This window comes from Dichotomopilus funicola (genome assembly GCF_033296635.1).
Source record: "Dichotomopilus funicola strain CBS 141.50 unplaced genomic scaffold C8A04scaffold_1, whole genome shotgun sequence".
Lineage (NCBI taxonomy): Eukaryota > Fungi > Ascomycota > Sordariomycetes > Sordariales > Chaetomiaceae > Dichotomopilus > Dichotomopilus funicola.
In genome coordinates, this window is record NW_026944022.1 from 1,289,704 (window position 1) to 1,317,461 (window position 27,758).

General features: G+C 54.4%; 5 protein-coding genes and 1 non-coding gene across 6 annotated transcripts; 3 read left to right on the forward strand and 3 right to left on the reverse strand.

The window, feature by feature from the left end:
- Positions 1–10,866: 10,866 nt before the first annotated feature.
- C8A04DRAFT_33746 (uncharacterized protein) lies at positions 10,867–12,651 on the reverse strand (the record flags this gene model as incomplete). Its single annotated transcript, XM_062782580.1, has 6 exons — positions 10,867–11,097; positions 11,172–12,015; positions 12,086–12,202; positions 12,267–12,397; positions 12,491–12,561; positions 12,630–12,651. The coding sequence occupies 6 exons, from the start codon at positions 12,649–12,651 to the stop codon at positions 10,867–10,869; spliced, it is 1,416 nt and encodes a 471-aa protein (XP_062641670.1).
- Positions 12,652–13,393: 742 nt separating this feature from the next.
- C8A04DRAFT_8596 (Alpha/Beta hydrolase protein) lies at positions 13,394–15,621 on the reverse strand (the record flags this gene model as incomplete). Its single annotated transcript, XM_062785173.1, has 4 exons — positions 13,394–13,809; positions 13,858–14,323; positions 14,390–14,642; positions 14,699–15,621. 4 exons carry the CDS (start codon positions 15,619–15,621, stop codon positions 13,394–13,396), a joined length of 2,058 nt encoding a protein of 685 aa, XP_062641671.1.
- Positions 15,622–17,233: 1,612 nt separating this feature from the next.
- C8A04DRAFT_33748 (Retinoic acid induced 16-like protein-domain-containing protein) lies at positions 17,234–20,450 on the forward strand (the record flags this gene model as incomplete). The annotated part of the gene is made up of 4 exons (XM_062782581.1): positions 17,234–17,242; positions 17,344–17,457; positions 17,533–18,467; positions 18,524–20,450. 4 exons carry the CDS (start codon positions 17,234–17,236, stop codon positions 20,448–20,450), a joined length of 2,985 nt encoding a protein of 994 aa, XP_062641672.1.
- A 960-nt stretch (positions 20,451–21,410) lies between these two features.
- Positions 21,411–22,944, forward strand: C8A04DRAFT_33749 (glycoside hydrolase superfamily; the record flags this gene model as incomplete). Its single annotated transcript, XM_062782582.1, has 3 exons — positions 21,411–21,801; positions 21,915–22,718; positions 22,910–22,944. 3 exons carry the CDS (start codon positions 21,411–21,413, stop codon positions 22,942–22,944), a joined length of 1,230 nt encoding a protein of 409 aa, XP_062641673.1.
- Positions 22,945–23,210: 266 nt separating this feature from the next.
- On the reverse strand, positions 23,211–24,829 carry C8A04DRAFT_33750 (putative FAD-linked oxidoreductase YvdP; the record flags this gene model as incomplete). The annotated part of the gene is made up of 3 exons (XM_062782583.1): positions 23,211–23,681; positions 23,746–24,280; positions 24,351–24,829. The coding sequence occupies 3 exons, from the start codon at positions 24,827–24,829 to the stop codon at positions 23,211–23,213; spliced, it is 1,485 nt and encodes a 494-aa protein (XP_062641674.1).
- A 1,731-nt stretch (positions 24,830–26,560) lies between these two features.
- Positions 26,561–26,654, forward strand: C8A04DRAFT_t3. The gene has a single exon. It is a non-coding gene; the product is annotated as a tRNA-Ile (tRNA).
- The last annotated feature ends 1,104 nt before the right edge of the window (positions 26,655–27,758 follow it).

The following is a 27,758-nucleotide window of genomic DNA, read 5'->3' on the forward strand; positions in this document are numbered from 1 at the left end:
TCAACCACAAGAATGCGACGCCTCGAATGGTCTGAAATGTGAGCTTCACGCCATTTAACTGCTACCCGGTCATCACGCCTCTGAATCAAATGGTTGACGATTGTGAACGTTGGCGGACGGAGGACCCCGGCCCTCTAGTTATTTGCCAGCTTGTCTCCCCTCAGAGAAGTCAAGTTCAAACTCATAAAGCCGGAATGGGATCGGCCAATGATCCCCGGCTGACGGTCCACTTTGGGGGAAAGCATCAACTTGTCTCGAAGGTCGAAGGCCTCACTAAGGGTTTGTGAGAGAAAAACACCCACGCTCGTCACGGCGGGGTACCGAAGGGAGGATTCCTTACCGTCGAATCAGTTGCAGCCAAGCGGAGAACCGCACGTGGCATTCTCCCCAATTGTCCCGGCTCCCCACAACACTATTTTCGGACCGGAGAAGCTGGCACGAACGGCGTGAAAATTACCGGGCCGCAACTCTGACGCATAAATTACGGTGTAAGTTACATACGCCCCGAAGCTCGGGCCAAGAACCGTCAATTCGTGAAAGATCATCCTGCATTTCCTTTCTGACACTGTAATTTCCGGCGAGATCTGCCTGCGACATCAATTCCTTGGTTTCATTTTGGGGCGGAACCCTGCCGTTGACTTCCCCGATAAGGCCCAGCGTTTTCGAGTAGGTATCGGTGAGTTACCACCGCCAATATTCGTAGTGTATATCGGGTAGAAAATATAGCAATTGGAAGTGGATTATGGACTAAGATTTTCGGTGAGGGGGCCCAAACCCATCTGAAGTGGTCCGATTTTATGTTTCTCACAAGCGCCTCTTCTCGGTGTTTTGCCCGTACTGTGAGTGGTTGACAGAATAATTAATTAGTCGTCATCGGGAACCGGGCGTGTCGGTTGCTCGGGCCAACTTGCTCCGTACCTAGGTATTAATAGTTTGATACCTAAATAATCAAGGTTGCCCGAACCGGTCCTTACAATGACCACCGTGTTATTTCAACTACACTATGGTCCGGTAACAACTTAGCAATATGCGCCTGAGTAGCAGAGCAGCTGGGCGAGGAGCTGACACGAGATTACCTTGGATTATGAATTATTATGCGTGAGGGCGCCGGGCGGCTCTCGTTATAACCAGGCCGGAATTTTGGCGTTGAATGTCAGGGAGATTTTGAGTTGCGAAGAGCCGGTGGTGAAAATTAATTACCCGTACCTAGGTGACAACTCGGTGGGTTGGAGGATATTCAGCAAAATGCCACGAACCGAACCCAGAGGTGGCCCACTACGGTCTCAAGTTGATACTGTCCATCTACCCAGAGACCAAGACGGCTACACAAACTACCCACGGCCGGATTGGAGCCGCGTTGTTTATTACCGCTTCCGCTTGAAACTCGTTGTAAGTCAAACGTTTAAACCGGAATAGCAACGATTACGACCTGGTGTTCGTGGCTCAAACCCTAGTTCCAAAGATTTTTGACAGCTGGGACAGACGTTCTGAACTAGTCACGTATTGTAAGAATGAGAACCAAAAAGCGAACAACATTCCTTTGGGGCTTCCAATGGCTCGGGGTGGTGTTTGTTCTCGTTGTTAACTTGTTAATGCTTTTTCGCCATTCCGTGGAGTTGGGTGAACATCTCGAACACCAAAACTGCTGTCTTGTCAAGCCAATTCAACGGAATACATTTCTTATGTTTTGCTTGTGTTATTTATGTGTGGTGGCCCTTGGTGGTCTACACTCCATTGCCGACTTTTTGCCTAACTTCTACGGAGGAGTTCTCCATCAATCGTCGTCAACAAGCTTTCATTCCCGGACATTAACATTGACATTATCACTAGATAATACTCCCCCGTAACTCTGACTCGGAATCACGACCAGGGACCACTCTGTCGATATAGATACCCCAGATCCGTGGATACCTCCAGGGAGCCACTGTTCACTATCTCAACCAAATTTCCCTGGGGACTCTTTGCGACTTGCCCTGTCCTCTTAATCAATCCTCTACCCGTCAAGAAAAGGTTTCCTTCTTCAACCCGCCGAAGCCCCCTCTCAGCATCGTCCCAATCCCTCCACCACTCCGAGCATCCCTCTATGGAATCGCCCATGGCCCGTTGACCGTGGTATGGCTGTCGCCTTTATGCTTGCGCAACATTCGCTTCTTTCACTCCTGATTCGAATTTGATAGTGTACGTCATGACTGGATCTGCGTCTGATATTTGAGGACCATTCTGTCGTCGTTTTCTCGATTCTTTCCCCCCCTTCGTGTCCTTACGACTTGCATCCTTGGAGCCGGTTTTCGCTAAAAACGTGTGTGAGGACGGACAAATAGCAACACAACAATGGATGAACACCCACCAAGACAGTCTAAGACCCAGACTTACTATCTTTGGCGCAATTCCGGCAACACCCGTGGTCGCACCGTTCCATCCATTCCCACTCGTTGGTGATGGGGTTTTTGTTCCATTTTGGTTCAGCAAAGACGTTTTTGCACCACCCACTATCATTCCGGCCTCCACATTTGCAACACGTCCAACCCTGGGTTCCTGTGCTGCGGAAGTCGCAATTTGCTAATGGACAAGCCGTTGTTGACGATTGGGACGTGGCAAACGTGATGCTGGGACATGGTGTCTCGTATCCCGTCTCGAGGTCTATGAGCGCCGAAGGACAGTAATGCCATGTCACAGATTGGTGGCCGCAAGAGTGGTAGTGGGGGTGCCCGTGGCACATGGCTGGCTGCCGATAAGGTTGAACAAGAGGGGTGGGCGAGCGGCGCTTCGAAAATCGACGAAGGTAAGGCGAGATAGGACCTTTGCATCCAACGTCGGATCGTCTTGGGCGTACAAGTTGGCCAGTGTGCAGGCTGCCTCGCTGAGTTAACGGGCCGGACTAGGTTTCCCTGGTGAATGTCGTGTACGCCCATCGAAGAGCAAGCGAACTTCGAGCAAAATACTTATATGCCTAGCATTCGTCATTCGGAGACCCAGGATCTTTCGGATCCTTCCCTCCGCCGTCACCGAGGTCGAGGCTGATTGAGCCACCGACGCTCAGCTGCCATTCCGGGATTGGGTGGTTCACGACCAAGCTGTCATGGTAACGGCACGCCCCTTCTAAATCTCACAATGCGGTCGATCATGGCAGCTCGCTTCTTCGAGGATGGGCGGGACTAGGGCGTTGATAGGCTCCCCAATTCCCGAAGAATGTGAAACCAGCCCCGAATCGGATGACACACGCAGAGGTGAGGTAGGGACAATGCCCGTACAGCAAATTGGTGCGCACTCATTGCATCCAGTCTTTTCCATGGGGCCATGGGCTATTTCGCACTATCATTTTATGCGGGTCGCTGGCTGTCTGTGACTCTGGTGCTTTTTGGAGACCCAGATGATCGATGACCCGGCTGATCACACCCGACCCACAGCATCCCTTAGCGAATCAGCCCCTCCAAAATATTCCGAGGAATGGCTCACCAGATCTCTGGGCCCCGATTTCTTCGGCAGCAACCATATTGGGGCTCCCGCATCTGCATTGATCGCCGCCTGGGCACCGCGCCGTGGAGGTTGCTTGGGAAGGAGTTGCTTGGGCGAACAGGCGGTTGCGACTGTCCATGACCCCCGCTCCTGCCTCTTGCTACAAACTCACCCTCTCGAATTGCGCGGGACAGCATTCCTCACTTCCTCCTTCCATCGTTTGACCCGGTGTGGTTGGTGCAGGCAGGCACGCCTTCGCCCAAAAGCAACCTCCCTTCCGGGCCTGTGAGATCCCCACAGATCCATCTGCTGGGTCAAGCCGGGTGATCGACGCTAGGGTATGATGGCTTGGCGCTCGGTTTCTGGGAATGACCTTCATTCGCTTCTCCATTGTGCCGGCACTGCCGGCTGAACGCCGACATTGAGGTGCCTGTGACCGGGCTGCAGCAGGATCTCTGTTCCCAAAACTTGGGTCTGCGACACAAGATCTGGCGGGACTAAAAGCCACACCAACTGCTACCAGGCTTATTTAGCAGCCCGCGGGACCGGGAATGCGCTGAACCACGAATTGGAATCTGCTTCTCGGGACGATTGTGATCGCTTGGCTTTGTTGGTCCCGATATGGATTTCTGCTCCGGCGTTCGTCGACGTTCCCTGCATGGTCCTTTCCCCGCTCCAGAAAAGGTCAAATCTTCCAGAGTCTGGGTTGCAGAGCTACACTGGGCGGAACGGAGTTCCGGATCTGCTCGGCATAAAGATACGCCTCCTCCATCTTTTAGGGGTAACCTCAACGCCCCGTTTGGCGTGCAATGAGGGGGTTGCCCGAGTCGGCTTCGCGTGCAGACAGCCACCACCACGTCGTGTTCACAGATCTGTCAAACCAGCCTTCGACTTTCTCACATTTTCGCCTTTTCCAAGTTATCGGCCCCCCCCCTCGGCTCCCTCAGCCTTCAAGAGCTCGGCCAGAGGAACTGCGGCTTTCCATCTGTATTCCGAGTGGGCCGGAGTTCTGAGCTGGAGCTTCATGACAGGGATGTCCCCGGGGCAGGAAAGAGAGCTTCAAGACAGAATCGATCGCTCTCGAGATTTGCGCGGAATGAACCGTCGACTCGACCGCAAAGCTGCCACTTTCAGAGCCTCAAAGCCCGGCCATCATGTCTGTGATAAACAGCCGGACATCACATGCGGAGGCCCAGATCTCGCTTAACCCTCGGTTCAGCCAAGTGCTTCAAGAAAAAGATGGCCCCTGAGTTAGTTATTCCGTTAGTTAGTTCACTAATCATGCTTGTCGCCAGAAGTCGCAAGCCACCGGGTCTTGCACCCGTCCCTTGCTTCGAGATCTACACTAACTACTGACTGCGCTCATGCCGGCGTCCTGCTGCCAAGTCTAGCTAATGTTAGCCCTGCTACCGGATAACACGATTCCGCGAGGAGAGCTGAGGGTGTCTGCCCAACACTGTCGGCCGTCAGCGTTGGCACAAACTTGCCACGACGACACGGCCATATTCGGGGTCTTCGTCTAGGCTCACTCCGGCCCAAAGATTCCGAGTCGAGTCTGGTCCTGACGACCAATATCCACATATCCAGACGCGGACGTGTGCATACATGGATGGCCGCGGACAATTGGTGTGACAGCTCGAGCAATCTGTAAAGCGACTCATCAGTAGGGCTGCCAGGATAAGGACCCCGTCTTCATCCCGCTAGGCCCATCTGCGGGGTGTTTCCCACGAGATGTAACGCTCGGTTGGTTCATGGGTGTGAAAAGTCTAGTGTAACTCCCGGCGTTCGTGGGGTGTTTGTCCTGGGTGCTTGGGACGAGAGTCCCTGCAGAAACTTACACTGTCCATCAAGCGGAAGCACCCGTGGACCCTGGTTCCCTGTTATCTAGTCCATGGACTCGCTTTGTTCTGCCTCAAACCGGCTTCTGCAAAGCGCTGGATATGGTCGGGATATGCATGTGGGATTTGCGTGGCCCATCTGCGGCCCTTGGAGGTTCTGCTTGATCCCCATTCAGACTCGACTAACCGACTCGACAGGCTGATGCAGGACAACCGGCGAGAGAGGAGGCCCAGCGTGGGCGGCTGAAGAAGGGTGATCCCATCCGAAGGGGGGAGGGGGCTTCCGAATCCCGTGGTTGGTCACGTTTGACTAACTGCTTTCCAATTCAAGGTGTGTGCGCCAAAATGGCTGGGACGTTCTTTGCTGACCCGCTCAATGCGCATGAGAGATATCGGTCTTGCTGCCAAATCCGCTCTAGGCTGGAGATTGAGCATTTTGTCCCTGGCTCAGCCAACAAACAACTATCGCACACAGCTTGCCCCACGGCGCGGTCGCAGCCACCGTGACCGGGCGAAGAAACGTCGGCAAAGTGAGCCTCAGTGAGGCGACCCCTCTAGCCTCTGTCTAAAACAGTGTTCCACCTTGGGGCGGCCAGGTGCTTTTCCGATTGCAAAGCTAGCTGGTCTAGAACATAGTTGATCGGGGCGTCTCGGAGTCAAGATTCCAGGTCCTTGAGACAGCAGAAGGCGAGGAGAAGAATGCGGTAACAGTGAACACCAAACTAGCGAAAAGAGTGGTGTAGTATTGCCCGATGTGACTCGGGCTGAGGAGTCTACACCCATAAATGGCGTTCGGAGGGAAGAGAGGCCGGCCGAGGCCTCCTTTAGTTTCAACATGGAATCAACACTACCCACTCGGGGAATGCGCTCGTTGAAGCCGGAATGCACCGACTTCCCCCACGCTAGCCTTTAGGCCCACAGTGGGCTGGCGACAACCTCGACGAACGAAAAGCGAATCTTTTCCTCTCCCGTACGCACTAGTCTCGTTATCGTCCCACATTTTAAAACGCACACAAAACCAGACCCATTCGCTCTGTGGCCCCGCCTATCAAGAACATTTGGCGCATCCTAATTCACACTCGTGGACACATCATCTCCGGCCGCGCTTCGTCGAAGAACCACCGCCCCCAGACGATGACGAACCCAAGTCTGGTCTACAATTCGGGCAGCAGGTGTGGTAACAGAATGTGTCTGGGCTCATTCGCATGCGGTGTTGACCTGGATCCCGGCGTTGGGGGGAAAGTGTCAGCCCTAACAGCCCGGAATTTTGGCGTCAAAGCCGGACCTGATTGTACACACGGGAGTGGCTGTAGAGGAGATTGGGGGTAGGGCAAGAAATATGAAAGAGAGGGGGCCAGCTGGGACAGTTGTCTGCAAGGCGACGTTCTTGGTGCCGAATTATGGCGAAACCACAAGGCTCCGAAAGCCCAGGCTGGGAGGAGTGTGGGATGAGACAAGAGCCGGGACGAAAAGAGAAGAGGAAAAAAAGACGAGTCAACTTACACCAACGGTACTCGTTGCCCCTCCCACCGCATTGGCAACAAGCCCAGCGGCCACCCAGCTGGGCAAGACGGCAGCCTCCAGATTCGCAATCCGGGGAGATGAGGCACCCTCCCGAAGCGCTGGTTATTGAAACACATTAGCTGCTGGTACTGTGGGCTTTTGATCGAAAGGATGGGTGAAAAGAAGGCTGTGGGAGGCTGAACTCGAATCAGTCGGATTTGGACAGCCAGGTAGGTACGTACCACGGGTCATTGTAGTCCACTTGGTTCATAAGAACGGCGTCATCACCAAAAAATGCGGCATCGCACGGATGAACCGCCCCAGTTACCGGGTCTGTCACGGCACAGGAGCAGTACTTGTAGTTGACCACCATTTCGATGGGGCGGTTACAGGGTGGGAGGTCTATCAAGGAAGGTCGGTCAATCTCGGGGAACTAAGGTGTCTGAGTTGCTTTCAGAAATATTGGGGGGGGGGGGGACTGATAGGTAGTTGGGAGGTAGAATAACATGGGTACGTACGGTGGTGGTGAGAGTACCCCCAGACACACATGGCGATGGTTTCTGTTAGCTGTTTCTGATTCTTTCTTACAATCTCACTTTTCTCTTTTTTTCTCTCCCCCTCTTTTGATTTTTTTGATTTATTTTCAAAATACGTGCTTTGTTCTTTCTTTGGTATTCTGGGGTAAGGCCCCTTCGGTAAATATTTCGCCCTATCCCTTGTAAGTATATATACTGTGAGGTCAGAGGCGGGCATAAAGTGGCATAAGTCCAAGTACAGTGAATTCTTACGGTTCGTGAGAGTCAAATATTCCGCTATGATACAAGTCGCGTACGGTTTGGTGTTCGTTGAGTTGAGAGGATCTGGCCGTTGCGCGAAAAGGTTTAAGGCGTTCCCTGGCGTAGCCCTGGATAGCACGGCCCGGATGGGTGAGATGGCTAGTGGTTGGGTGTGATCTTGGCCTCAATCACCGGGTGATATTTGCGGTGAAGTTGTTGACGGATATCAGCTTGAGACGGGTCTGTGTTGGGTTGCGTTCGATGGAAGGTTGACCACCGGGGTATGAAAGGTATGTCTGAAAAGGTTTAGACCGCTGGTTCAAAGTAGGTAGGGTAGCAGATGCCGGATATTGGTGATTGGCACGGGAAGAGGAGATCAACACCGAGGTAGCTTATATATAATGCCCCGGGTCACTGCTCACCAACCTGGAATTCGCAAGGCTGTACACTTTGGGGCTCGTCCCAGGCTGGTTGCCCTTGGCATCAATGAAGAAGTGCGGGTATCATCATCCCTGATTTCAGGCCGAGGGTAACTCAACACCTTTCTGTAGCCCCGGTGTACCCGAAAGGGCTGGATAAGGTATGCTTCGACGCAACAATGTCTGCTTCCTGGGGGCCGAAGTTGTCTGCCCGAAACCTTGGCAATGTCTTGCCTTAGGTCTCGAAACCCTGGATAGACGAAAAGCGGCAGTCGTCATCAAGGACGAATACGGAAATCTTAGGCGCTCGGGGAGGCCGAGTCTGTCTCGTCACGAGGCTGGCACGATATTATTGACAGCCATTGTCCGACATAGCGGGAACAGCACGTGGGGCTACCGGTAGCCGTGCGCGTGCAGCGTGCTTTGCCGCCGGGTAGGGGAGGAGGAAACGTGGGCCAACGCGGGTGTGGGCTCGAGACATGAGTGACACAAAGCTGAGACATCGTAGCCTCTGGGGGCTCAACGGCGTCAGGGAAAGAAGAATGCTTGATAACTTTAGAGCCCCAAACAACGTTAGGCATAGCTAGTGGGGGGTGGGCGGGGGCTGGCACTCAGAACAGAGTTGAGACTGCTATATCAGTGCCAATTTTGCGGCCTTAGCGCCGAGTGCACCGGTTCAGCTCCGCGGATGAGCACCGAGGGCTCGGGTCCACCGACACCGGAGGCGTTTGTTTGTGTCAACACAAAATTCCGGGACTTTTCCCGAAGGAATGTTCTATTAATATTCTAAGGCTGACTTTCGTCACAGCTGAGGCGCCTACAGTACCCGGCTCACTGTCTCTTGTTGTTCCGATGCTCAAATTGCATGATCCTCCTCCTCTTACTGAGACACGGAAAGATTAGGTGGATCGGATGAAATCAAACATATGGATTTGGATGGTTAGTACTTCTTACATCGATGACGAGAATCAATAAAAGATCAGAGCGAACGCGATGCGATAAGATACCGCGCGCAATGACTCCCGATTGGGTGGGTTAAGTGCTCATGGAGTCATGGAGCTTAGACTCAAACTCCTGATGAGGCTGTGAACCACCAGTGAACATGCTCTCAAGCATGAGTCCCGTTACCGCCAACGTGTAAAGGATTGGTAAGTTCTAGAACGGGGTCCCCGGGGATCGTTCGAAGATCCTACTGCCTCTTCTGCAATGAAACCCAATGGATGGAGTGGCTCTAAGACACGAGAAGAGTTTCAAGCGCAGTGAAAGCGGCTCTTACACACACAGCCCCCTCCCCCCAAAACTCCAGACCCGCAGATCACCCTGCAGCTGGTGGTATTCTTCGACGTCCGAATGGCCCAAGAGCTGTTTTTGGACGCGAGATCTGCACCGGCTGGCGATCGTTCAGGCCGTGTCCCGATCAAGAAGCATAGATGCATGGCATTCTCACGGCATCGGACCGGCAGAGCTTATCGGCAGCAAGCATTGATTGTTCATGGCATTGTTGAGTTCTTCCGTCGATCAAGAAGCTGTGGAAGGCCTATTAAAGGTAGACCACCCGCCAAGAAGACATAACAATCACTTCTGCCAAGCTTGGAGCAAACCTGGGATGAGACGATTATCCCATGTCTTCGCTTGACCTCCCCCCCCCCCCCCGCTTGCGGCTCGACTTCCACTTCCCTGTTCAAACAAAGCGTTAGGAAGAAGCTGGCACTAATTCATACGCAAAACGGTGTACACGTACTTTTGGTTTCGTCTTCCTTCCCAGTGAGAAGACAGACCTGTGAAACCCGATGAGGGTGGGATTGCATGATACACAGGAAATGCCAAGAGTTACCCCCTTTTCCGACTGCGGGTCACGAAGACCCCAACTTGAGAACGATTTTGTGCTTACGAACACAAATGATTCGATCGGCATGTGGCATTCAAAGATCGGATGAGAAAAATTCAAGACAATTGCTCCCGCAGCTGACACGAACGACACTCTTTTACCTTTTACCCTCTGTCGAACAACTCCTCCATGCCACCATGATCGGCCCTCGAGCCACCGCTGAAACGAGTTCGAGTTTCAAAACAAAACAAAACATCTAGAAGATGGGTATTCATCATCTCCACTGCGTTGGCCAATAGATAAGATTGGAAGCTTTGGCTATTACTATTAAAATAGTGTCAGCGTTTAGATATGAATTCTCATCAAGCATCGTCGAGCCGGCCGTTGTAAATCAACGCATTGATTACTTCAGCCATGACTTTGAAGTACGTGGGAGATATGGCCGGAAAGAACCATCGTGACTGGGGGGCTCTCTCGTGATACGGGATAAGTTCTCAGTATTAGCTTGGGTGTGCATGAGGTAGATCAAGAACCGCCTGAATCGGGATTCAACTTCAAAGCAGCTACCTCTATCCTGAAGAGTTTGTTGATCCAGTACACCTTCCGGTACACTTTTCAGAAGCCAATCCCGTTCGACTATCGGGTTCAATGTGGCGAACAGAGCCCGAAAAATATTTCCCGTCATCATCAACTTGAATCATATGTCCCACAAACAGAATACTTAAATCCGCCCGGGCGCAAGTATTACTTCGGAGACTTCCCGGTTTGAGCGAGGTCGTGGTCTTACAGCCTGGGGCACAACATCCAATACCACCGCCGCGGCGCCGGTGACACCATTCCTTTGCCCGCGGTGCGGAATGTATCGCCCTGTGTTACTTTGCCCAAGGCACCCCGTTGGGTTCCATCTTACGCGAGAAAACGGTTCTTGTGTTTTGGCTTTGCGAAACGTGAATCTCACGATCCGTGAACCTGGGCAACAGAGTAGGAAATCCCAATAATCGGCCTTTGCCCGACCTCAGTGAGTGGAAGAAGCACATGACTCAAGCTTACGCATCCTCGGAGAACGAGACGACCGCCCATTTGCCGTTCCACGCCCACTTCCGGGCCCCAGAGTTGTTACTCCCGCCCTCGGTGGCTTTGAGCTTCTCGTCTTCCCCGGCCTTCAGCCCCACGACAACATCGGCTTTACATGTCCGTAGCGCTAGGATGTTGAGACCGGATCCGGGACCGAGTGGCCCAATGGCCTTGGCAAATGGCGTCGTCGCATCCCAAGCAACCTGATTGTTGTGAGTATGGAAATAAACCTCCGTCAAAGACTTGGGGAACAAGGGGACCGGACAGCGAGACTTACATCGCCCACTAGTTTTCTGTAGTTCAAATCGCCCTTGAATACCACCAGCTCAGACTGCTTCAAATCTTCAACCAGATCTTTCGCCTCTTCGGGCAACCTCCAAAAGCTGCCTGGGCCCGTCCAGACGCGGTTCGGCCGTAGTACCAGCTGGCCTTCAGCATGGAAGCGACTCCATTCGGAGAACAGGAACCCCAGGTCCGCAACCTCCGCATCGGTCAGCTTCTCAGGTTCAACACCGCGCAAACGGTCGTCTTCAGTGGGGTTGTCGTAGAAGCCGCGGGGGTCGGCAATGGCGCTGAGCAGGGAAGCGAAGTCGCTCGGCAGCACGTCGGACACAAACCAGGGGATCGATTTCGGGTGCAGCACCACGGTGGTCGCCAGTCCGGACGAGAGCAGGTATCCCGCCAGCACAAGATCGACATATAGCTCGAAGCCGGCGTTGTCCAGCACGATGTCGACCCGGCGCTCCTGCTTGTTTTCCCGGGCGGCCCGCAGGTGGGAGTATACCCGCGGAAGGTCGTTGATTAGGATGTTCTTTTCAGCGGCGCGGCGCGCTTCGGAGCCCTGCAGCTTCTGGATGTCTTCGTATGTCAGGCTGGTGAGGAGCGAGAGGTCGGTCGCGTTGCCCCAGAGACAGATCTCGCAGACCTCGGCGAAGACGATGGCGTCAGCTTCCGGGTCTGGGCTCTTATCGGCAGCACGGAGTTGAGTGACGAGATCTTTGTAACGAGAAGCGAGTTCGAGTACGGCGGGGCGCGACGACCGGAAAGTCTTGATCTTTTGACGGGCGAAGACATCGTAGTCCTTCCAGTGAGTGGACAGACTGAAGGAGGTGGATATGCGGCTGGGCAGGAGACGGGAGAGTCAGGAGGTAAAAAACGTAGAACGGAGAGGACATGGAGTGAGAAACGAACCGGAAGAGGTAGCATTCGGTGTAGAGCCAAGGGGCCTTCAGCCAGGTAATCGGGCCAAGCTCTTCCAGCTCTTGGTTGTAACCGGCGACATCAGGGAACCCATCGTCCCGGATAGGCCTGGAGAATTACCGCGATTAGTATGACTATCGCTACGTTTGTTACTTAGCTGGAAGCAACTGACGTCAAGGCCCGGTCATGTTGGACTTCGTATTTGAGCTGGGCGAGCTCGGCGACGATCTTCTTGCCCTCCTCCTGCTTCGCCGGATCTTCGCAAGCCCCCACGGTACGGTAGGCATCGTCAATTGCTTGGGTCTAGAAGTGCATTATGCATCACAGGATTAATAACTTCGCCAAAAATATTATCGAAGATATTCTCCGGAAATGAGCAAAAAAACGAAAACCCACGATGATGATAGGCCATCGGTCCCGGGCCGTCGTCCAGGCGAACGACGCCGGATCGGCAGTTGAGTAAGGGGCTGCGGGAAAAAGTCAGGAAACATTGTTCGGCCCGCACGTTAACGGTAAACGAAATAGGTGTCTGTACTTTGTTCGGGGTCGAGCCTCATCTTGCCTGCTCGATTTGCGACTTTTCGTTTTATTCGCGATTTGCAGCTTGGACACAGCTCGGTTCCGGTTTGCGGCGTTGAAAGGGGGCTGTTTGGTGGGGTGGTTTCTAGTGGGGTTGGAGGGGTAAATTGTGCTGTCAACCCCTGTCTCGGGGTGATGATGTCGGGGTTCGGCGTTATATGCACCGGTCCTTGGGAGCTTGGGCATGGCGACCCCGATGCTGTGGAACAAACCTGCTGATGCACTCGGCGCCCGGCGCCAATTTCCGGAACAGGAACAGAAAATTTTGACTCAGATACTCGGAGATCCTGAAAATCCTCATAGCCGTCACACATGTGTTCGGGGCTCCATTGGCTACAAACTTGACGCTGATTCTGAAGGGCTCTCGCCTGCTTCAGTCTTCCCTAATCCGCTGTGTACCAATTTATTTCGCACAAAGACAAGGAAAGCTGTCTGTTTGTCTTGATATAATGGTAGATATTGGTGGTATGGAGTCATTAGGTCATAATTCGTAACTAAAGCCAAAACGCCGGTATCCGAGATGTGGAAAACCCTCAAGTAAAACTCCGAGAAAGACACCAGTAACAAGGCACGCCAACACCCAATCCCGTTCTCGTCCCGGAAGACATCCTGGTATCATTCTAAGACAAGAAAAAGAAAGGAAAACTAGGAAATAAAAAGAGAGAGAGGAGAAAAAGAAAATGGGAGCGGAGAAAAAGCAGGACCTTCCGAGTGGTTCGTTCAATACCCCATACCCGTGACGGCGCCCACGGCCAACACTTCAATGCGCCCGGCATATAGCCTCATCATATGCGCCACGGGGTCTCCCCACACCACGCTCCGGAGTTGTTCATCCGTGACTGTCTGCGCAACGACCCCTTCTTGGAGGCGCTCCTCGACCGTTGTTTTCTTGCCGCTGCTGCGCCGCAGGCGCGAGGCTTTGAGGTCGCCGGTTCGAAGGACGACGAGGCGGCCGGCACAACTGAGGGTCGATACGGGGATGGACCAAGTTGGCTTAGAGGATGAGGAAGAAGAGGATGATGATGATGATGATGAGGTAGAGGTGGTTGTGACGATGGTCGAGGAGGAGGTTTTGCCTGGTTTCGAAGAGACGGATGATGAAAAGGAGGAAGCGGATGGGGGTTTGCTGCCATCGCCTCGGTGCGATTTTCTTCTGTGAACTCCACTCCCACTCCCACTATCACTGTCAGAAATGGATCTGCGTGACGAACTCGGTAGACGTGGCGCTGGCGCAGCAAATAGCTCGAGCAGGCTCTTGACGTAGGCCTTATCGGCACGTGTGACCGGATCGCCCTCGTTAACAAAACTCAAAAAGAGGCTTTTGCGCAGCTGGGGACACCGGTGGTAGTCGTCGGGCTTGGTCAGGGGGACTAGGCTGATAGGAGGTGTGCCAAACGTGATGCAGTGGATGCGCTTGAAGCAGCCCGCGACGACCCTTAGCTCGCTTTCGGCCTCTTTCGAAGTGGCAATCATGTGGCTGTAGAGCAGCGCAGCGATGGCGCCACCCGCGCTGTGGCCGGTGATGAGGAGTGAGTACGAGGCTCGCCAGGGGTGTTCTTCGAGGAGCTGGCGCAGGCGTCGGGCGACGGGCACGACCATTTTGCGCGCGGCGGAGAGGAAGCCGGAATGGCAGAGGTTCCCGGGATCGTCCTGAGGATACTGAGTTAGTAATTTTGCTACTAGTAACTCCTACGGGAGCGGTGAATCTCGACGTACTAAAAACCCCTCGGGAGACGTGGGCTTCATGTCGAGGTTTACCGCCCAGTCCATGAAAGTGGCCGTCCCCCGGATAGCAAAAACAATGGTGTTCATGGAGTCCATAGGGATTGATTTGATCACCATTGCCTTGGTGCCCGTTCGCCAGTCGGCGTCGATGTGAGCATCACGCTCCGCTCGCCCGGCGGGCGGCTCGTAGACTCTTTCGGAATACTGGGCTGCCAAGCAAAGTAAGGGGTATGTGGGAATGTACCTGGGAACAAAGTTAGCCGCAGTCGGCTCCGAGCTCCGAGGAAGGGTGTTACACACAGTTTGAGGGGTGGTAGATTCATGGGCAGCCTGGAGTTCGCATAGCTATCCACTTTTCCAAAGAAGCTACCCGAGACAGCTGCCGTCGCCGCCGAGGCCTGGACTTTGGGATGATCCTTGGTGTGGCTCTTCCTTCTTGACTTGGACGCTGACTTGGTTGTTGCCTTGCCCGCAACTGGCGGTTCGTATGAGATGAGTTGCCCAGGGGCTGACGGTGGCTGCCAGGAGTATATTTCCTGCTCCTTGCCGTTGTACCCGCCTCGGTCGATCATTGTCAAGACATTATCGAACCGTTGTGATATCTCATCCACCACAAAGCTGGTTTGGCTCACTATTTGTCCCCCGCGGCTGTGCCAGCCTGGTATTACGCCATCGAGCAGCTGGTCTGTCCCCTGATGGATCCGATTCGACACCTGCTCTACTAGTCCATTACCATGGTTTACCAATTGGTTCCCATAGCTGTGGCAGGTAGGTAGCACGCTTTCCAATACCTGCTCTGTCCCCTGGCAGATACCCTTAGCTAGGTCGGCGGCCGACCCGAGATTTAGTTTGCTTAATGATGAGCGCGGGGCGTATGAGGGCGGCGGACCATCATGAGCGGCTGGCGGCGGTGGTACACCCGGTGGTGGAGTTCCGAGGTAATAGTGATGTTGATTGACGATGATGGGTGGGTATGAGCCGGGTTGGTCATAAGGAGCGAGTTGTTGTGGTCCACCGTTCCATCCAGGAGGCGGGGGCAGAAGGCCGGCAGGACGGAAAGGCTCAGGCTGTAGTACAGGGCTTCCGGGGTGCCAGTTTTGAGGCACGGGTACGGCCGGTGTCGGGGTTGGTGATGCTTGTTGCGGGGATGCTCGTCCTCGGCTCTTAGATGACGGCGAAGGCGGCTCCTTTTTCACCTTTTTGGATCTGAGGAAGAACCCCATGTTGAAGTCGGACTCAGCATCGGATAGCTCACCGAAAACCGACCACCGACTTCCCAGCGAGACGCTGTGATGACAATAGGTCGAGAGGGCAAGATAGGGGGCCCGAGTAACTCGCTTAGGGGGGGCCTACGCGAAACACAACAAATACTGTTGACTGTTGGAAATATGACGCGCGACACTGGTCGGAAACTAGAAAACCAACAAAAAGAGAAACGCGCCCGCGAGTCTAGAGGGGCGATAGGGCTACTCTAAGAGGCCGGGTGACACAGGTCCGACCCGAGGCAAAGAAGGCCGTCTCCTAGGTCGCGGGGCGCGGGAGTGCCTTGCTGCTTCTGCAAGCCAAGCTGCTCAACATCCTAGTCAACGACTGTTTGTGCGTTTTCATTCGCTGTAATGGCCCTGCTTCGCCTCGAATCGCGATTCGCGGTGGCGGCTTCACAGACCCAGCGCTGGCCAAATGCCGGGGAAAAACACCAGGAAGCATTCCATTGCCCTCTCATAGCCGCCGACGTCCCGAAGCGTGGTGCGGGGTGGTGAAGATGACTCGAACATTTTGTTGCTGGCGTTCGGGGGTGGTTTGCGCGGGACCGCTCCCCCACGAGTCTCCATCGGGCCCATCGTCAACTCCAAGCGAATCGTTTCTTCGCCAGATGGCCACCTGCAGCACGCCGGCCACTCACAGCACGTGGGGCCCTGCAGCCCAGCCGCTAAGAGGTTGGAATTGGCTGGGAGTCATCGATATCGACATTGGGTCCCGTCAACCTCAAACTGCATACCGCCTCGACTTTGGTGACAGCGTGGCCGGTGATGCACGACGTTTTCTAGCGTTGCGACTCTGGCCCGTATTTGGCCCCCTGCCCGACGAAGCCCAACGCATGTTCAATGCTTGGACCCTGCAGCAGCCAACTCAGAGGGCAAGGTTGAGATTTTGTTCCGGAGGAACTGGGTTTGCGTGCGGCCCGAGAATCATCTTGCTTTGCCCACTAAGAGTTGCTCCGAGCGTCCCTTCCAGAGGAAGGTTAGTGGGCGAGGGCAAGCGCTGGGTTAACACCAGAGACCAAGTGTTTGCCGAGTTTAGAGCGAGAAGAAAGAAAACGAGGCGGACGGGACGAAGTCCGGGTCGTGTGAACAGATTCCGTCCAGAGTGAAACCAATGCGTAGTCAATGTCGGGGCCACTTTCCCGGGAGATTTTCTTCCTTCTGGTGGAAGTTGCTCCAAAGTGGTCGGGGACGGTATTTTCAAGAGACGCCTAAAATTTACGGAAGAGCGGTGGAAATGGTCGATCAACCCCACCCTGTCTCTAAGCGGGCTCTTGCCTAATCGAGTCCATCTGCCCAGCACCCACTGTGCCAAGTGCCCAAAGCTCCCAGCAGCGCGCGGTGTTGTCCCTGGCTCCAGCTGCCGCACAGCTGTCAAGGGTAGCCATTCACGGAGCTCGCTGTGGTCCTCGACACAGCGGCTCGACATCCGCGTTCCATACGGCGAAACTATTTCGCGACATCTGGAACACGGCATTTCATGCGCTGAGTACTCGGGCAACACGAGCTGCCGGACAGCGACGCCGCCGCTTGCACTACTGGGACTTGTTCCCGAGATGCATCCAAGGACGCCATGGATTTTGTAAGTAGTTGGCCCTTTTGTTGAAGTTGGATCCCTCAAGGTTTGGGGAGAGGGGACTCGTGCAACACCTTATCGCTAATCATCACGTCGTCTCCCCTTAGTGGTCGCGCCTCTTAGCACACACGCCGCTCTCGTCGGCCGGCTCCCGCAAGGACTTTGCCAAGGACCCTGCCCGTCGACTGCACCGATTCGAGAAGGAATACAGCCAGCTGCTGGTGAGCAAAAGCCCTAGTGGCCGACGAGGCCACCGCCCCTGTTCGGCCACCCCGCGCTGACTTGAGCTTGTCTAGCACGCATGGCGCAACTCGTCCAACCTGGCCCACGATGAGGAGGCAGCCGAGAATATCGAAATTCGACTTCAAGAACTGACGAACCTACTCAACGATGAATCGCGCCGTCCGTTGCCTCACCCCTGCATCTCGTTTGCCGCCGCGAAGCAGGTCTACATTCCTGTGGCCAAGATCGCGACGAGCGCCTTCAACGAGTGGATCATTAAGGAGGCCGTGTTGTTCTTCGCAAGCCTGATCGAGAGTGAGGAGGAGGCGTTTGTCGAGAACGAGGCGTTTGCGGCGAGCTTAACGAACCTGCTGGTCCGCATCACAGGCGCCAACAGCATCCGCCTCGGTGCCGACACAGAAGCCCGCGTCGTGGAGCTGGCCTTCAATATCACGACGAAGATCCGCCTGGAACCCGATATATTGACGGCATGGTTCAAATCACACAATGCTGGCCTGGCTGACTCGCGGCCATTGGGTCAGCGCGAGCGGTTTGCCGGGAGGACCCAAAAGCAAGACTTCCCGCTATTTTACTTATTGATGGACTACATACATCACGAGGGCAAGATTGGCGATTTTGCGAGGACTGGCCTGCTCTACATCATTGAGGCCGCTTCGAGCTCCGTCTCACTGGAACAGTGGATTGTCGAAAGCGATCTCTCCACGTTGATGGCGACTGGCTTGGGCGCTCTGTATAGTCAACTGAGTCGCAAGCTTGTTATCGATCATCCACCCAACGAACTTCCGCCTATCCTCGCGTTTTCCGACTATCAACACCCTAAATCCAACTACGAGATCGTCAGTTCCTGCTCGTTTCAGTTCCAGGCGCACTTGGACACTTTCCTTTCCCACCTTCTTTTCTGGCAGGATGTCTTGAACCACTGTAGGTCGGTGGAGGTCAAGTCTACCTTGCTGGAGCATTTCCAAGTCATTTTCTTGCAACAATTACTGTAAGATTGGTCCATCCCCCTCTTTCTTCTGTCGAATACTCACTCACCCCCATCAGATACCCTTCGTTGCTTGAATCCTCGGATGTTGACGGTGGATCGTCTGTTGCCGTCCTGACTTACCTCCGACGGATTCTGGAGTCACTCGACCATCCTGACATGGTGAACCTTATTCTCCACTATCTTCTGGGTCTTCCGGATATTGTGGGTTCCGTGAAGACGAATGCGGGAGGCGCCGTGAGCGCTGCTCGGAAGCGCAAGTCTCTCGACCTTGCAACCATGATGGCGTCTAAAGGCGAGGCAGCTGCGGACCCACTGCTTTTCAACTTGGTGGATCTGATTCTGGCGTGTCTCAGGTCCCAAAATAACCAAACTGTTTACGTTACCCTCCAGCTAGTTTCGGTGATTCTTAAGCGGCATCATCGATATGCAGTCATTACCCTGTTGTACACGGAAGGTGTGCTGGGCGAGTCGAATCACCGGACATCCGGCGGCCATCAACAAGAAGTGGAATACTTGACCTCTCTCGCCGGGAGCATAGGAGGGCAGGATAACTTTGACGAGATGTACGACAACGTTCTCAAAGACACACTGGTGCGTTTGGAGAACCATCCTTGCTCCCTCACGCTAGTCACGCCAAAGACATCTACGCACAACCACAAACTACCGGCAGTTCCGGACACCCTTCCAGGCGCACCCAGGGATGTCCGGTCCCACACCCTTCACCCTAATGATCCTTTACTCAACATCGTCCTGGACCGCCTAGAAACGTTTTTCCTCAATTCCGTGGATACAAATTTGGCATTAACGGAGTCCGTTTTCGACCTTGCCGTCTGTGGCTTCATGCACCTTGAGGGCTGGTTCATGCGGAGTCCTCTCAATTACGCTTATGAAGAGGAGGATGATAGCCCGCCACTTCCCGAACCACCTCTAGACCCGGAGTCCCAGGAGTATATCGAGTACAAACAGATGCAAGCCATGCAGGAGTCCCGTCGGCGACCTAGGTGGATTCATGCGGATCTTCCTCGTTTGCTCAAGATATTACAAACTCTCTGCGACCAGGTTGCTGGATACCGGGAGATTATACCGCGTTTTGATGACCTCCTCCAGCAGCGCCGTGAGGCGTTCCAGATCGCTGATTGCGCCAGCCAACCGCTGCCGATTCACCCACCGCGTGCCAAAACGCCGGTCTCCTCCTCCGGCAACATCGGTACGCCCAGCACGGAGCGTGCGTCCATTTTCTCAGACGAAAGCCGGAATGTGTCCCGCGAACGCCCATCCGGTCTTGAAGGGTTTGCGCAGCGCCTCTTCTCCGAGCTCGGCACACCCACTCGATCTGGGACCCCGCGTGGCCGCAAAGAAACGAAGCGGCCAGTTTCAGATCGCTCGATCCCTAATCCTTTCGGCTCCCCAGATTTGAGTCTGCATCCACCACCCTCACGTACGGGACGGTCCTACTCACCTGGAACTGCTCCTCCTGCAAAATCACCCGTCATTCCTCCGTGGGAAACCCCCATAAGCCGCCCCGACGCGTTCTCTAGCCAGGCCAAAGCTTTCCAGGCTGTGGACCAGAGCATCCTTGCACGAAAGGTGGGCATCCCGGATACCAAGCCCGCGACGACGGCCGATAACTCCATCGAGTCCATTGCACTTAGCTTCGACCGGCAGCGCACGGCGGGTGGGGTTTCCACGGCGGATGAAAAGCTTGCCGCGGATGAGGAGGAGGCTAAGGCCGCCGAGGGTGGCGGCGAAGACGCGCTCCTCGCGCCGTCAGAAGACGGGGAGACAGACGACGAGCAGGTGCACGGCGACGCGGCTGGTGTGGCTGGCACATCAGGCGAGCCGGGCACCCCGCCATCGGAAAACAAGGCGGTGTCGGTTTCGCATGTGTTGACGAATGTCATTATTCTTCAGGCATTTTTGTTCGAGCTAGCTAGCGTCGTACAGGTGAGGGCGGGGCTGTTCGATGAGGTGAAGTTTGCTTAGGGAGAGCGTATGGGGTTCATCATAAAGCTGGTAATGGGAATGGCCAGACTAGGCAATGGGGTAACACCAATTTTGCTGGCGGTTAATACCCCACGAGACTCGAACTGGGTTGGGGCGGCTGGCTAACAGGGCAGAGGTCAATTGAGGAAGAGGGGAATGGAGCGGTCGATATTTGAAGTTGGGGATAATCTGAGAAAACTACTGTAATCCTCCAATTCCCAATGCATCTGATGGAGAGATACCTTAGCTTTGGGTGACATCAACGCTGGCATTGCTTGGGGCGGGTAGATGTCCAAAGCGAATGAACACTTTTGAGTCTAACCCCCCTTATTTTCTCAATAGGATGCTCGTGATCAACCTGCTCGGAAGTATACCCTTGTTGCTGCGGTACCCAACGCAGATTGAATAGGGTGCTGATGGTCTGACAAGATAAACACTTACCCTATTCGACCACCGCTGACGTCCAACGTCCAAGGCCTAGGACCTTCAAAGAAACCCCTAAAATAGGAACGAACATGCATAAATGAGAAAAGACCCCGAGGACGAGATGCGACGGTCCACCGTGCACATGAGATGACAGCGCTTTTGCGGTCAAAACGCATGACGGCCCGTCGGCAAAATATTTTGGTTCACTAACACTGCTGTGGGGCTGAAACCTGCAAGATCGACCGCATCCTCATCAGTCCGCGCCAAAATGCACGCGCTTGGATGCTATATGCACTGACGGCCACGGGAAGGCCGTTGCCGTACATGTGCGCCCCCTTGTTTGCGGGAACGGACGAGACGCGGTAGTGTGATCGGGGTAGCATGTTTGTCCACGCGCCAGGTTAAATCAGGGTCAACCGTAGGGTCAGGTTGAGATGGGGGGGTTTTTAAGTTCCGGATGAGAAAGTTCAGGGTCAACTCTCTGCTTTCTTGGAGTGTAAACAGTAGCAAATTTCACGAAATAAGGTGGGCATCATGAGACTCACCATACACGGGTTGTTACTGCTAGTGGCCGGCCTGGTGTCGGGCACAACCGCAACAACAACAACCAGATTAACAAGAAGAGCATCCGCAAACGAGACCAAGGACGGCTTACATTCGCTCATGGTTGCCACGGGAAAGGTATACTTTGGCACGGCAACCGACACGAACAACTTTGACGATGAGGCATACCAAACCATTGCGACGAACCGCAAGGAGTTCGGCATGTTCACGCCTGAGAACTCACAGAAATGGATGTCGACCGAGCCCTTCCAGGGGAACTTTTCGTTCGCACAAGCCGATCGTGTTGCGCAGCGCGCCCGGTCGAATCGCCAGCTCCTGAGGTGCCATACCTTGACATGGCATTCTCAGTTACCGCCGTTCGGTATGTTCTCCCCCCTTTCGCCCTCTACCCCCTTGCCCCCCTTTCGACACACCCAGCAAGAACAAGAAAAACAAAAACAAACAAACAAAGCAACGAAAACTAACCCACCCCAGTCCAAAATACCACCTGGAACCCAGCAGCCCTAACCGCCCTCCTAACCGCCCACCTCACCACCGTAATGCGGCACTACGCCGGCCGCTGCTACGCCTGGGACGTAGTCAACGAAGCGCTCGCCGAAAACGGCACGATGCGCTCCGACCCGCCCTCCGTCTTCCTCTCGATCCTCGGCCCGTCCTACATCCCGCTCTCCTTCACCATCGCGGCCGCAGCCGACCCGTCCGCAAAACTGTACTACAACGACTTCAACCTCGAGACCATCCCCGCCAAAGCGGACGGCGCGGTCGGGATTGTTAAGCAGATACGCGCGGCGGGCGCGAGGATTGATGGTGTCGGGTTCCAGGCGCATATGAACGTGGGGCAGACGCCGAAGAGGGAGGAGTTGGCGGGGACGTTGAGGCGGTTTGCGGCGTTGGGGGTGGACGTGGCGATTACGGAGTTGGATATTGCGCATGGGAAGGTTCCTGTTGCGCCCGGTGGGGTGGAGGAGGTGCAGCAGGCGAGGGACTATGCGGCCGTGGTGGGTGCGTGTTTGGATGTGGAAGCGTGTGTGGGTATTACGGTGTGGCAGTTCACGGACCGGTATAGCTGGGTGCCGAGTACGTTTCCGGGCAAGGGACAGGCGTGTATGTTTGCGGAAGATTATCGGCCAAAGCTGGCTTATGATGCGGTCGTCGGGTTGTTGAAGGAAACAGCCGGACTCGCGCCGGCCGGATCGGCGGAGTCTGTGTTTGGTAGTGACGGTGGCAAGGCGACGACCCCGAGTCCTGTCAATGCTTCTTCAACGACAGGGAGTGGTGGTCAACGGCCGACCAACACCCAGTTGGGATTTAATGGTGCGCCGAAGCTTGGGGCTGGGATGATGGTGTTAGTGATTCCGCTTATCGTTGCGCTCGCTAGTTGTGGCTGAGGGGTATGTATGTATGTGCTGGCTGTTCCTTGTGTTTGAGAGTTGGTGTGAATATAGCGATGTTGTGAATGTCAAATATAGAAGTGCACGTCGTCGGAACCGGATTGCTCGAGTGAGTTTGCTAGCTTCAGTCAACATAGTCAACCACACCTTTTACCGAAACAAGATAATTCCCAAAGAAGGCTCTGCCCTGCCAGTTTCCACATCGTCTATGTACATACATGTTATCCCTATGATATGCAATTTCCCGAGTCCCCAACTTGGGAGTCGTTATGCTACCCCTTTTCATGCAACTGTTTATCCGCACCGCTACTTGACCATTAGATCACCGCGGAGAAACACTCCAACACCCTCTCCCAGTCTATGCACGCCACCTATTCTGTCACACTGCTGGAAGAATACCCTGCGGGTAATGGAATAGATCATTCGGGTCCACACTCTTCTTAATAGCCTGCAGCCTCTCCAAGTGAGAGCCCCAGTAGTTCGCCTGGGCATCCTCCTGGTTGAGCCCCGAGTTCGGATAGTTGACATACATGCCCCAGTCGGCACGCTCCATACCCTGGGTGATGTTGGAAGCGAAGTTCTCCATGATCGTCTGCCCGCCGGCCGGGTACTCGCCGCTGTCGACGCGGTCGTACAGCAGGTACATGAGCAAGTAGTCGCGGTGGGCGTACGCGGTGTCGTCGACCGACACATTGCTTACAGCGGAGTTCTCGCCGCCGTGTAAATCGATCTGCACGTACCAGTCGCGGGTGTTGTTCTTGGCCGTGTTGAACCAGTAGCCGACAAAGTTTTGTAGCTGCGATTCGCTGAGCTCCTTAGTGTACAGGCTGGTGGAGTAGAATGTTTGGTGCTATAGTAGATGTTAGTGCGATTTGGTAAAGGAAGCTTCTCTGGGTCCACGGAACAAAACTAACCTCCGCATAGCCGTGTCCTTGATCGAGGTTCGAGCTGCCGCCAAAGTACTTCAACTGGGCCATCCAATCACCCGTCGTAGCCATGGCTAGCGTGGCATTGGTCTGGTTCAGCAGCGGCTGAAGCGCTGCCTGCAGGCCTGCCTTGTCGCCGTAGTAGAGCCCCTCAATGTTAGTAAAGCTGCGGGCGATGAACAGCCGCATGTTGAGCTCAGCCGGCATGGTCTTTGCGAACTCTTGGACCGCGCTCACGCCAATCAACGCCTTCTCCTCGGTCGCCCACCTAACCGGGGCGACGAAGTACGTGAAGTTACCCGCGGCATCGAAGGTGTCGAAGCGGAACTCGGTCACGATGCCCATAGACCCACCAGCACCGCGCACCCCCCAGAAGAGATCCGGGTTTTCAGTTGCCGAGCAGTTGACGACTGTCGAGTTGGCGAGCACCACCGTAGCCCCAACCACCCAGTCCAGAGCCAGCCCATGGGTGTGAGAGCTCAAGCCGTAGCCACCGTGCAAGGCGTGCCCACCAACACCAACGCTAAAGATGTCAGCTAATCGTCATAGTCAAGTCCACCGAAGCAGTTCTTCATCTCAGAAAGTAAACTCACCCAGGGCATGTCCCATGGCTGATCGCCCTCCCACCCTGGTTGAACAGTTCCACGGCCAGGTGTCCCAACCGTGTGCCACCCTCCACTGTGGCAATGCCCGTCGAGTTATCCAACACCACCTTGTTCATCCGGCTCATCTCAATGACCAGATGCCCATCCTCACCACCCAGCCCAAAGGAGGCATAACTGTGACCACCGCACTTGGCCGTAGCCTTGACGCCCGCCTCATTCGCACAAGCAACGGCGTCCTGAACGTGTTGTGCCGTCTCAGCTGCCACAACAGCCACCGGAGTGTAGTTGAGGCGAAGGTTGAAGGAGGAAACGTCGAGGTCGTAGTCCGTGCTGCCCGCCTCATCGAACGGCACGCTGGCCGCGGTCAAACAATCGGTCAACGCATCGACGCTTTCCACGGCCGATACCTGTGAGACCGCTGTGACGCCACCCAGCAAGGCGACAAAGGGGAGAGTCAGCCGATGCATGGTGAATGAAGGTGATGATGTCGTGGCTGTGGAGGAATGTCAAGTGGTGGTCAAGGGGTCAATTAACGTTGACCGCGCAACACTCTGGTCCGGTAACTCGGCGAGACGGGCCGGTTGTTGCCCTCTCTTCGTTCAACAAACAAGCAGTAAAGACAGTGGGTGGCGACGGGCACAGTTCTCCCTTCCCCACGAGATCGACGGGCGTCTCCGTCCACAGTTATACCACCTCCCCCCGCGCATCCGCCATCCCGCAGTCTGGGGTCAGCGGCAGCAGCGGAGCCATGGCGCCGGATCACTCTCCCTTTTGCCGGCTGGTCTTTAATTTATCTTGGGAGCATTCGGGCGAATAGATCGTAAGCCGCGGCTGATCCTGGGGATCCTTTTTCCTCAACTCTGGGGCGTGGAGGCTGCAGTCTGCAAGTCCGTTGAGAAGAGTGGACTAGGATTTAATCTCGGGATGCAGCTTGGCCGGGTCGCGCTTAAAGAGGAAGATCGCCAGAAGCGCAGCGTCCCGAACCCACCCGGGGGTTGTCTGCCCGGCCGGCATCTGACGATGGAGTGGAGAGAGAAGGATGAAGGCGTGCTTGGAGGTCGCTGGCGGCTTGTCGGGAAGCAATCTCTAACGAGAAAAAAAAGATCTGCATCGCTTTCCCCTGTTAAACGCTTGGTTCCCAAACCGCGGTAAAGGTGGGACTGGCGTTCTGGTAAGCCAAGACGGAATTGGAGGTTTAAATCTGTGATTCAAAGGAGCCTCTTCCGATCTACTAAAAAAATTGGCGGTTAACCCGGGAAACACCGTTTTTTCCATGCAACCGAACATTCCACGATTGTTCGTTCCAGCAGCTGGCAATGGCAACGCGCGTACAGCGCGGGCAGCGTGAGTCCGTTGGAATATATGCCCTCCATCTCCATCAGTCACTGAACAACCCCTGACAGTTCGAGATTGCACGGGTCCATATTATCCGGGAGACGGGTCCGAAAGCAACGATTGATCGATCCTGAGGATTTACAGCAATATAGCGGAGACTAAAAGTGTGTATATAACTATGATGAGCAACACGACGATCGTGCTGCCCGTCAAGATGGACGGTGAATCTTGCCCTTCGAGTGACTCCTGAAGTGTGCGGTTGCGACAAGCAAACAAAGTTTCATCGGGGACCCCGTGGGGCGAAAGCGATGATGCAAGTTGTGAAGCTTGTTGGTCGGAAAGAAGGGAAGGCTTCCGAATAACCAATTGAGAGGCAGATCTGCCAAAGGAACGATAAGCGACTGCGAACAACGGGACGACCGACGAGAAAAGGAGAAGTTGCAGTGGGGGTCTGGCGCGGACGTCGAAAACGCGTCAATCAGGCTGCCGGCTCAACATGCTTCGATTTATCCAGTGGGGGCCAGTCAGAAGAACACCAGGAGAGAAGGGCCGACCTCAAGAAGGGCAGGCACTGCCTCGCGGCCATTCCTTCCGGAACATTGCCGCTTTTGGCGCTGACAGACGATCAAACGGCGGGTCCACAAACACTCCGGCTTCCAAAATTTGGGACAAAACGGTTCCAGAAGTTTGACTTGGCAAAAGGGGAAAATTAGATTCCCTCATGGCATACATCTTGTTAGCCCCTGCAACAAGCACATCGGCGGAGTACTATTCGTGTAAAGCAACGCCCCCATCCCATTGACGGCACTGGGATGTGTTCTTAGGGATCCCAAACCGACTGGCAAATATCCACCAATCAAGAGGCCCGATTAGCTCAGCTGGTTAGAGCGTCGTACTAATACCGGTTCTCCCGTATATGGTATGCGAAGGTCAACAGTTCAATCCTGTTATTGGGCATTTCTTTTATCTTTTGCTCCTTTTAGCACCCCAAGTTGGTTGTTTTGTGGTGTTTTTATTCCCTAGGTCTGGATGAAATTGCTGTGGTGACGCGGAGGTGAGTTAGAGTTGGCGCCTCCTAGCATCCGCCCAACTTTCCGCTACCTGATTATAACAAACCACTGAAGACTGGACGCCAAGGGGCAACCGATTCCAACGATGGACATTTAGATTGGGCAAGGGTGGCCTAGGGTCTGGTAAATCATTACCATATCGTCAACTTTTCTGAGAATGAGAGCAGAATTACTCGAGTCGAAGGCATGATTGTTACAGGTTCACAGAATTTGATATTAAATTTCATATGAAAGACGGGTTTGGCCTTCCTGGTGACATATGGCCAACCGATCCTATCGGTCCTGGAGACTCAGCGGGTTGGAAAATGACGTCCCAATGTGATCGGAAAGTAGCTACGCTTTGCGGTGTTTGCAACCATAATACCTCCCGAATCTGCGTAAAGACATCATCCCATTCTCCAAGGCCCATTGCCGCAGCCGTAGCCCTAGCGGTTTGTGCCAGTGCCGGGTAATGAGGTGTCCCGGCCGCGGCCACCAACCCAATTCCGAAAAACCAAAGTCTGAGCCGAGGGTACGATTCTAACGACTCTTCCTTGCCAAGAAAGAAAATAAATTGGTGAAGAATTCGACTAAATATGACCGCATGTGTAAAATACGTCGGGCCGTGTATTATAAACATGTAGAGTATCGTTGCGTAGCGGACGCATTCGGTGAGTTGGGACGAATCGTTAGTGGTGCTACTTGCTGGTGGTAGAAGTCGGTGTATGACGAAACATGTCAGATCGTGCAACCGAGTCGATGTGAAAGGTATCTGTTCGGCCCTTTTGAAAACGGCGCGAAGTCGGAGAAATATGTTCCTGATTTCTGGGGCAATCCCAAGATTGCCAAGCTCGAGTAACCCTTCACTCGCAGCGGCAGAGCCGAGTTGCCATTCCGGAATAGGGGGTATTCCGGGCCCGGTTCCCGTGTCGTCCTGGGTCCCAAACTGTGGGGAGCCCATGATGAGCATTGATACCCTGGTTGTACGTGTGAGTCTTGGAAGGATGAATAT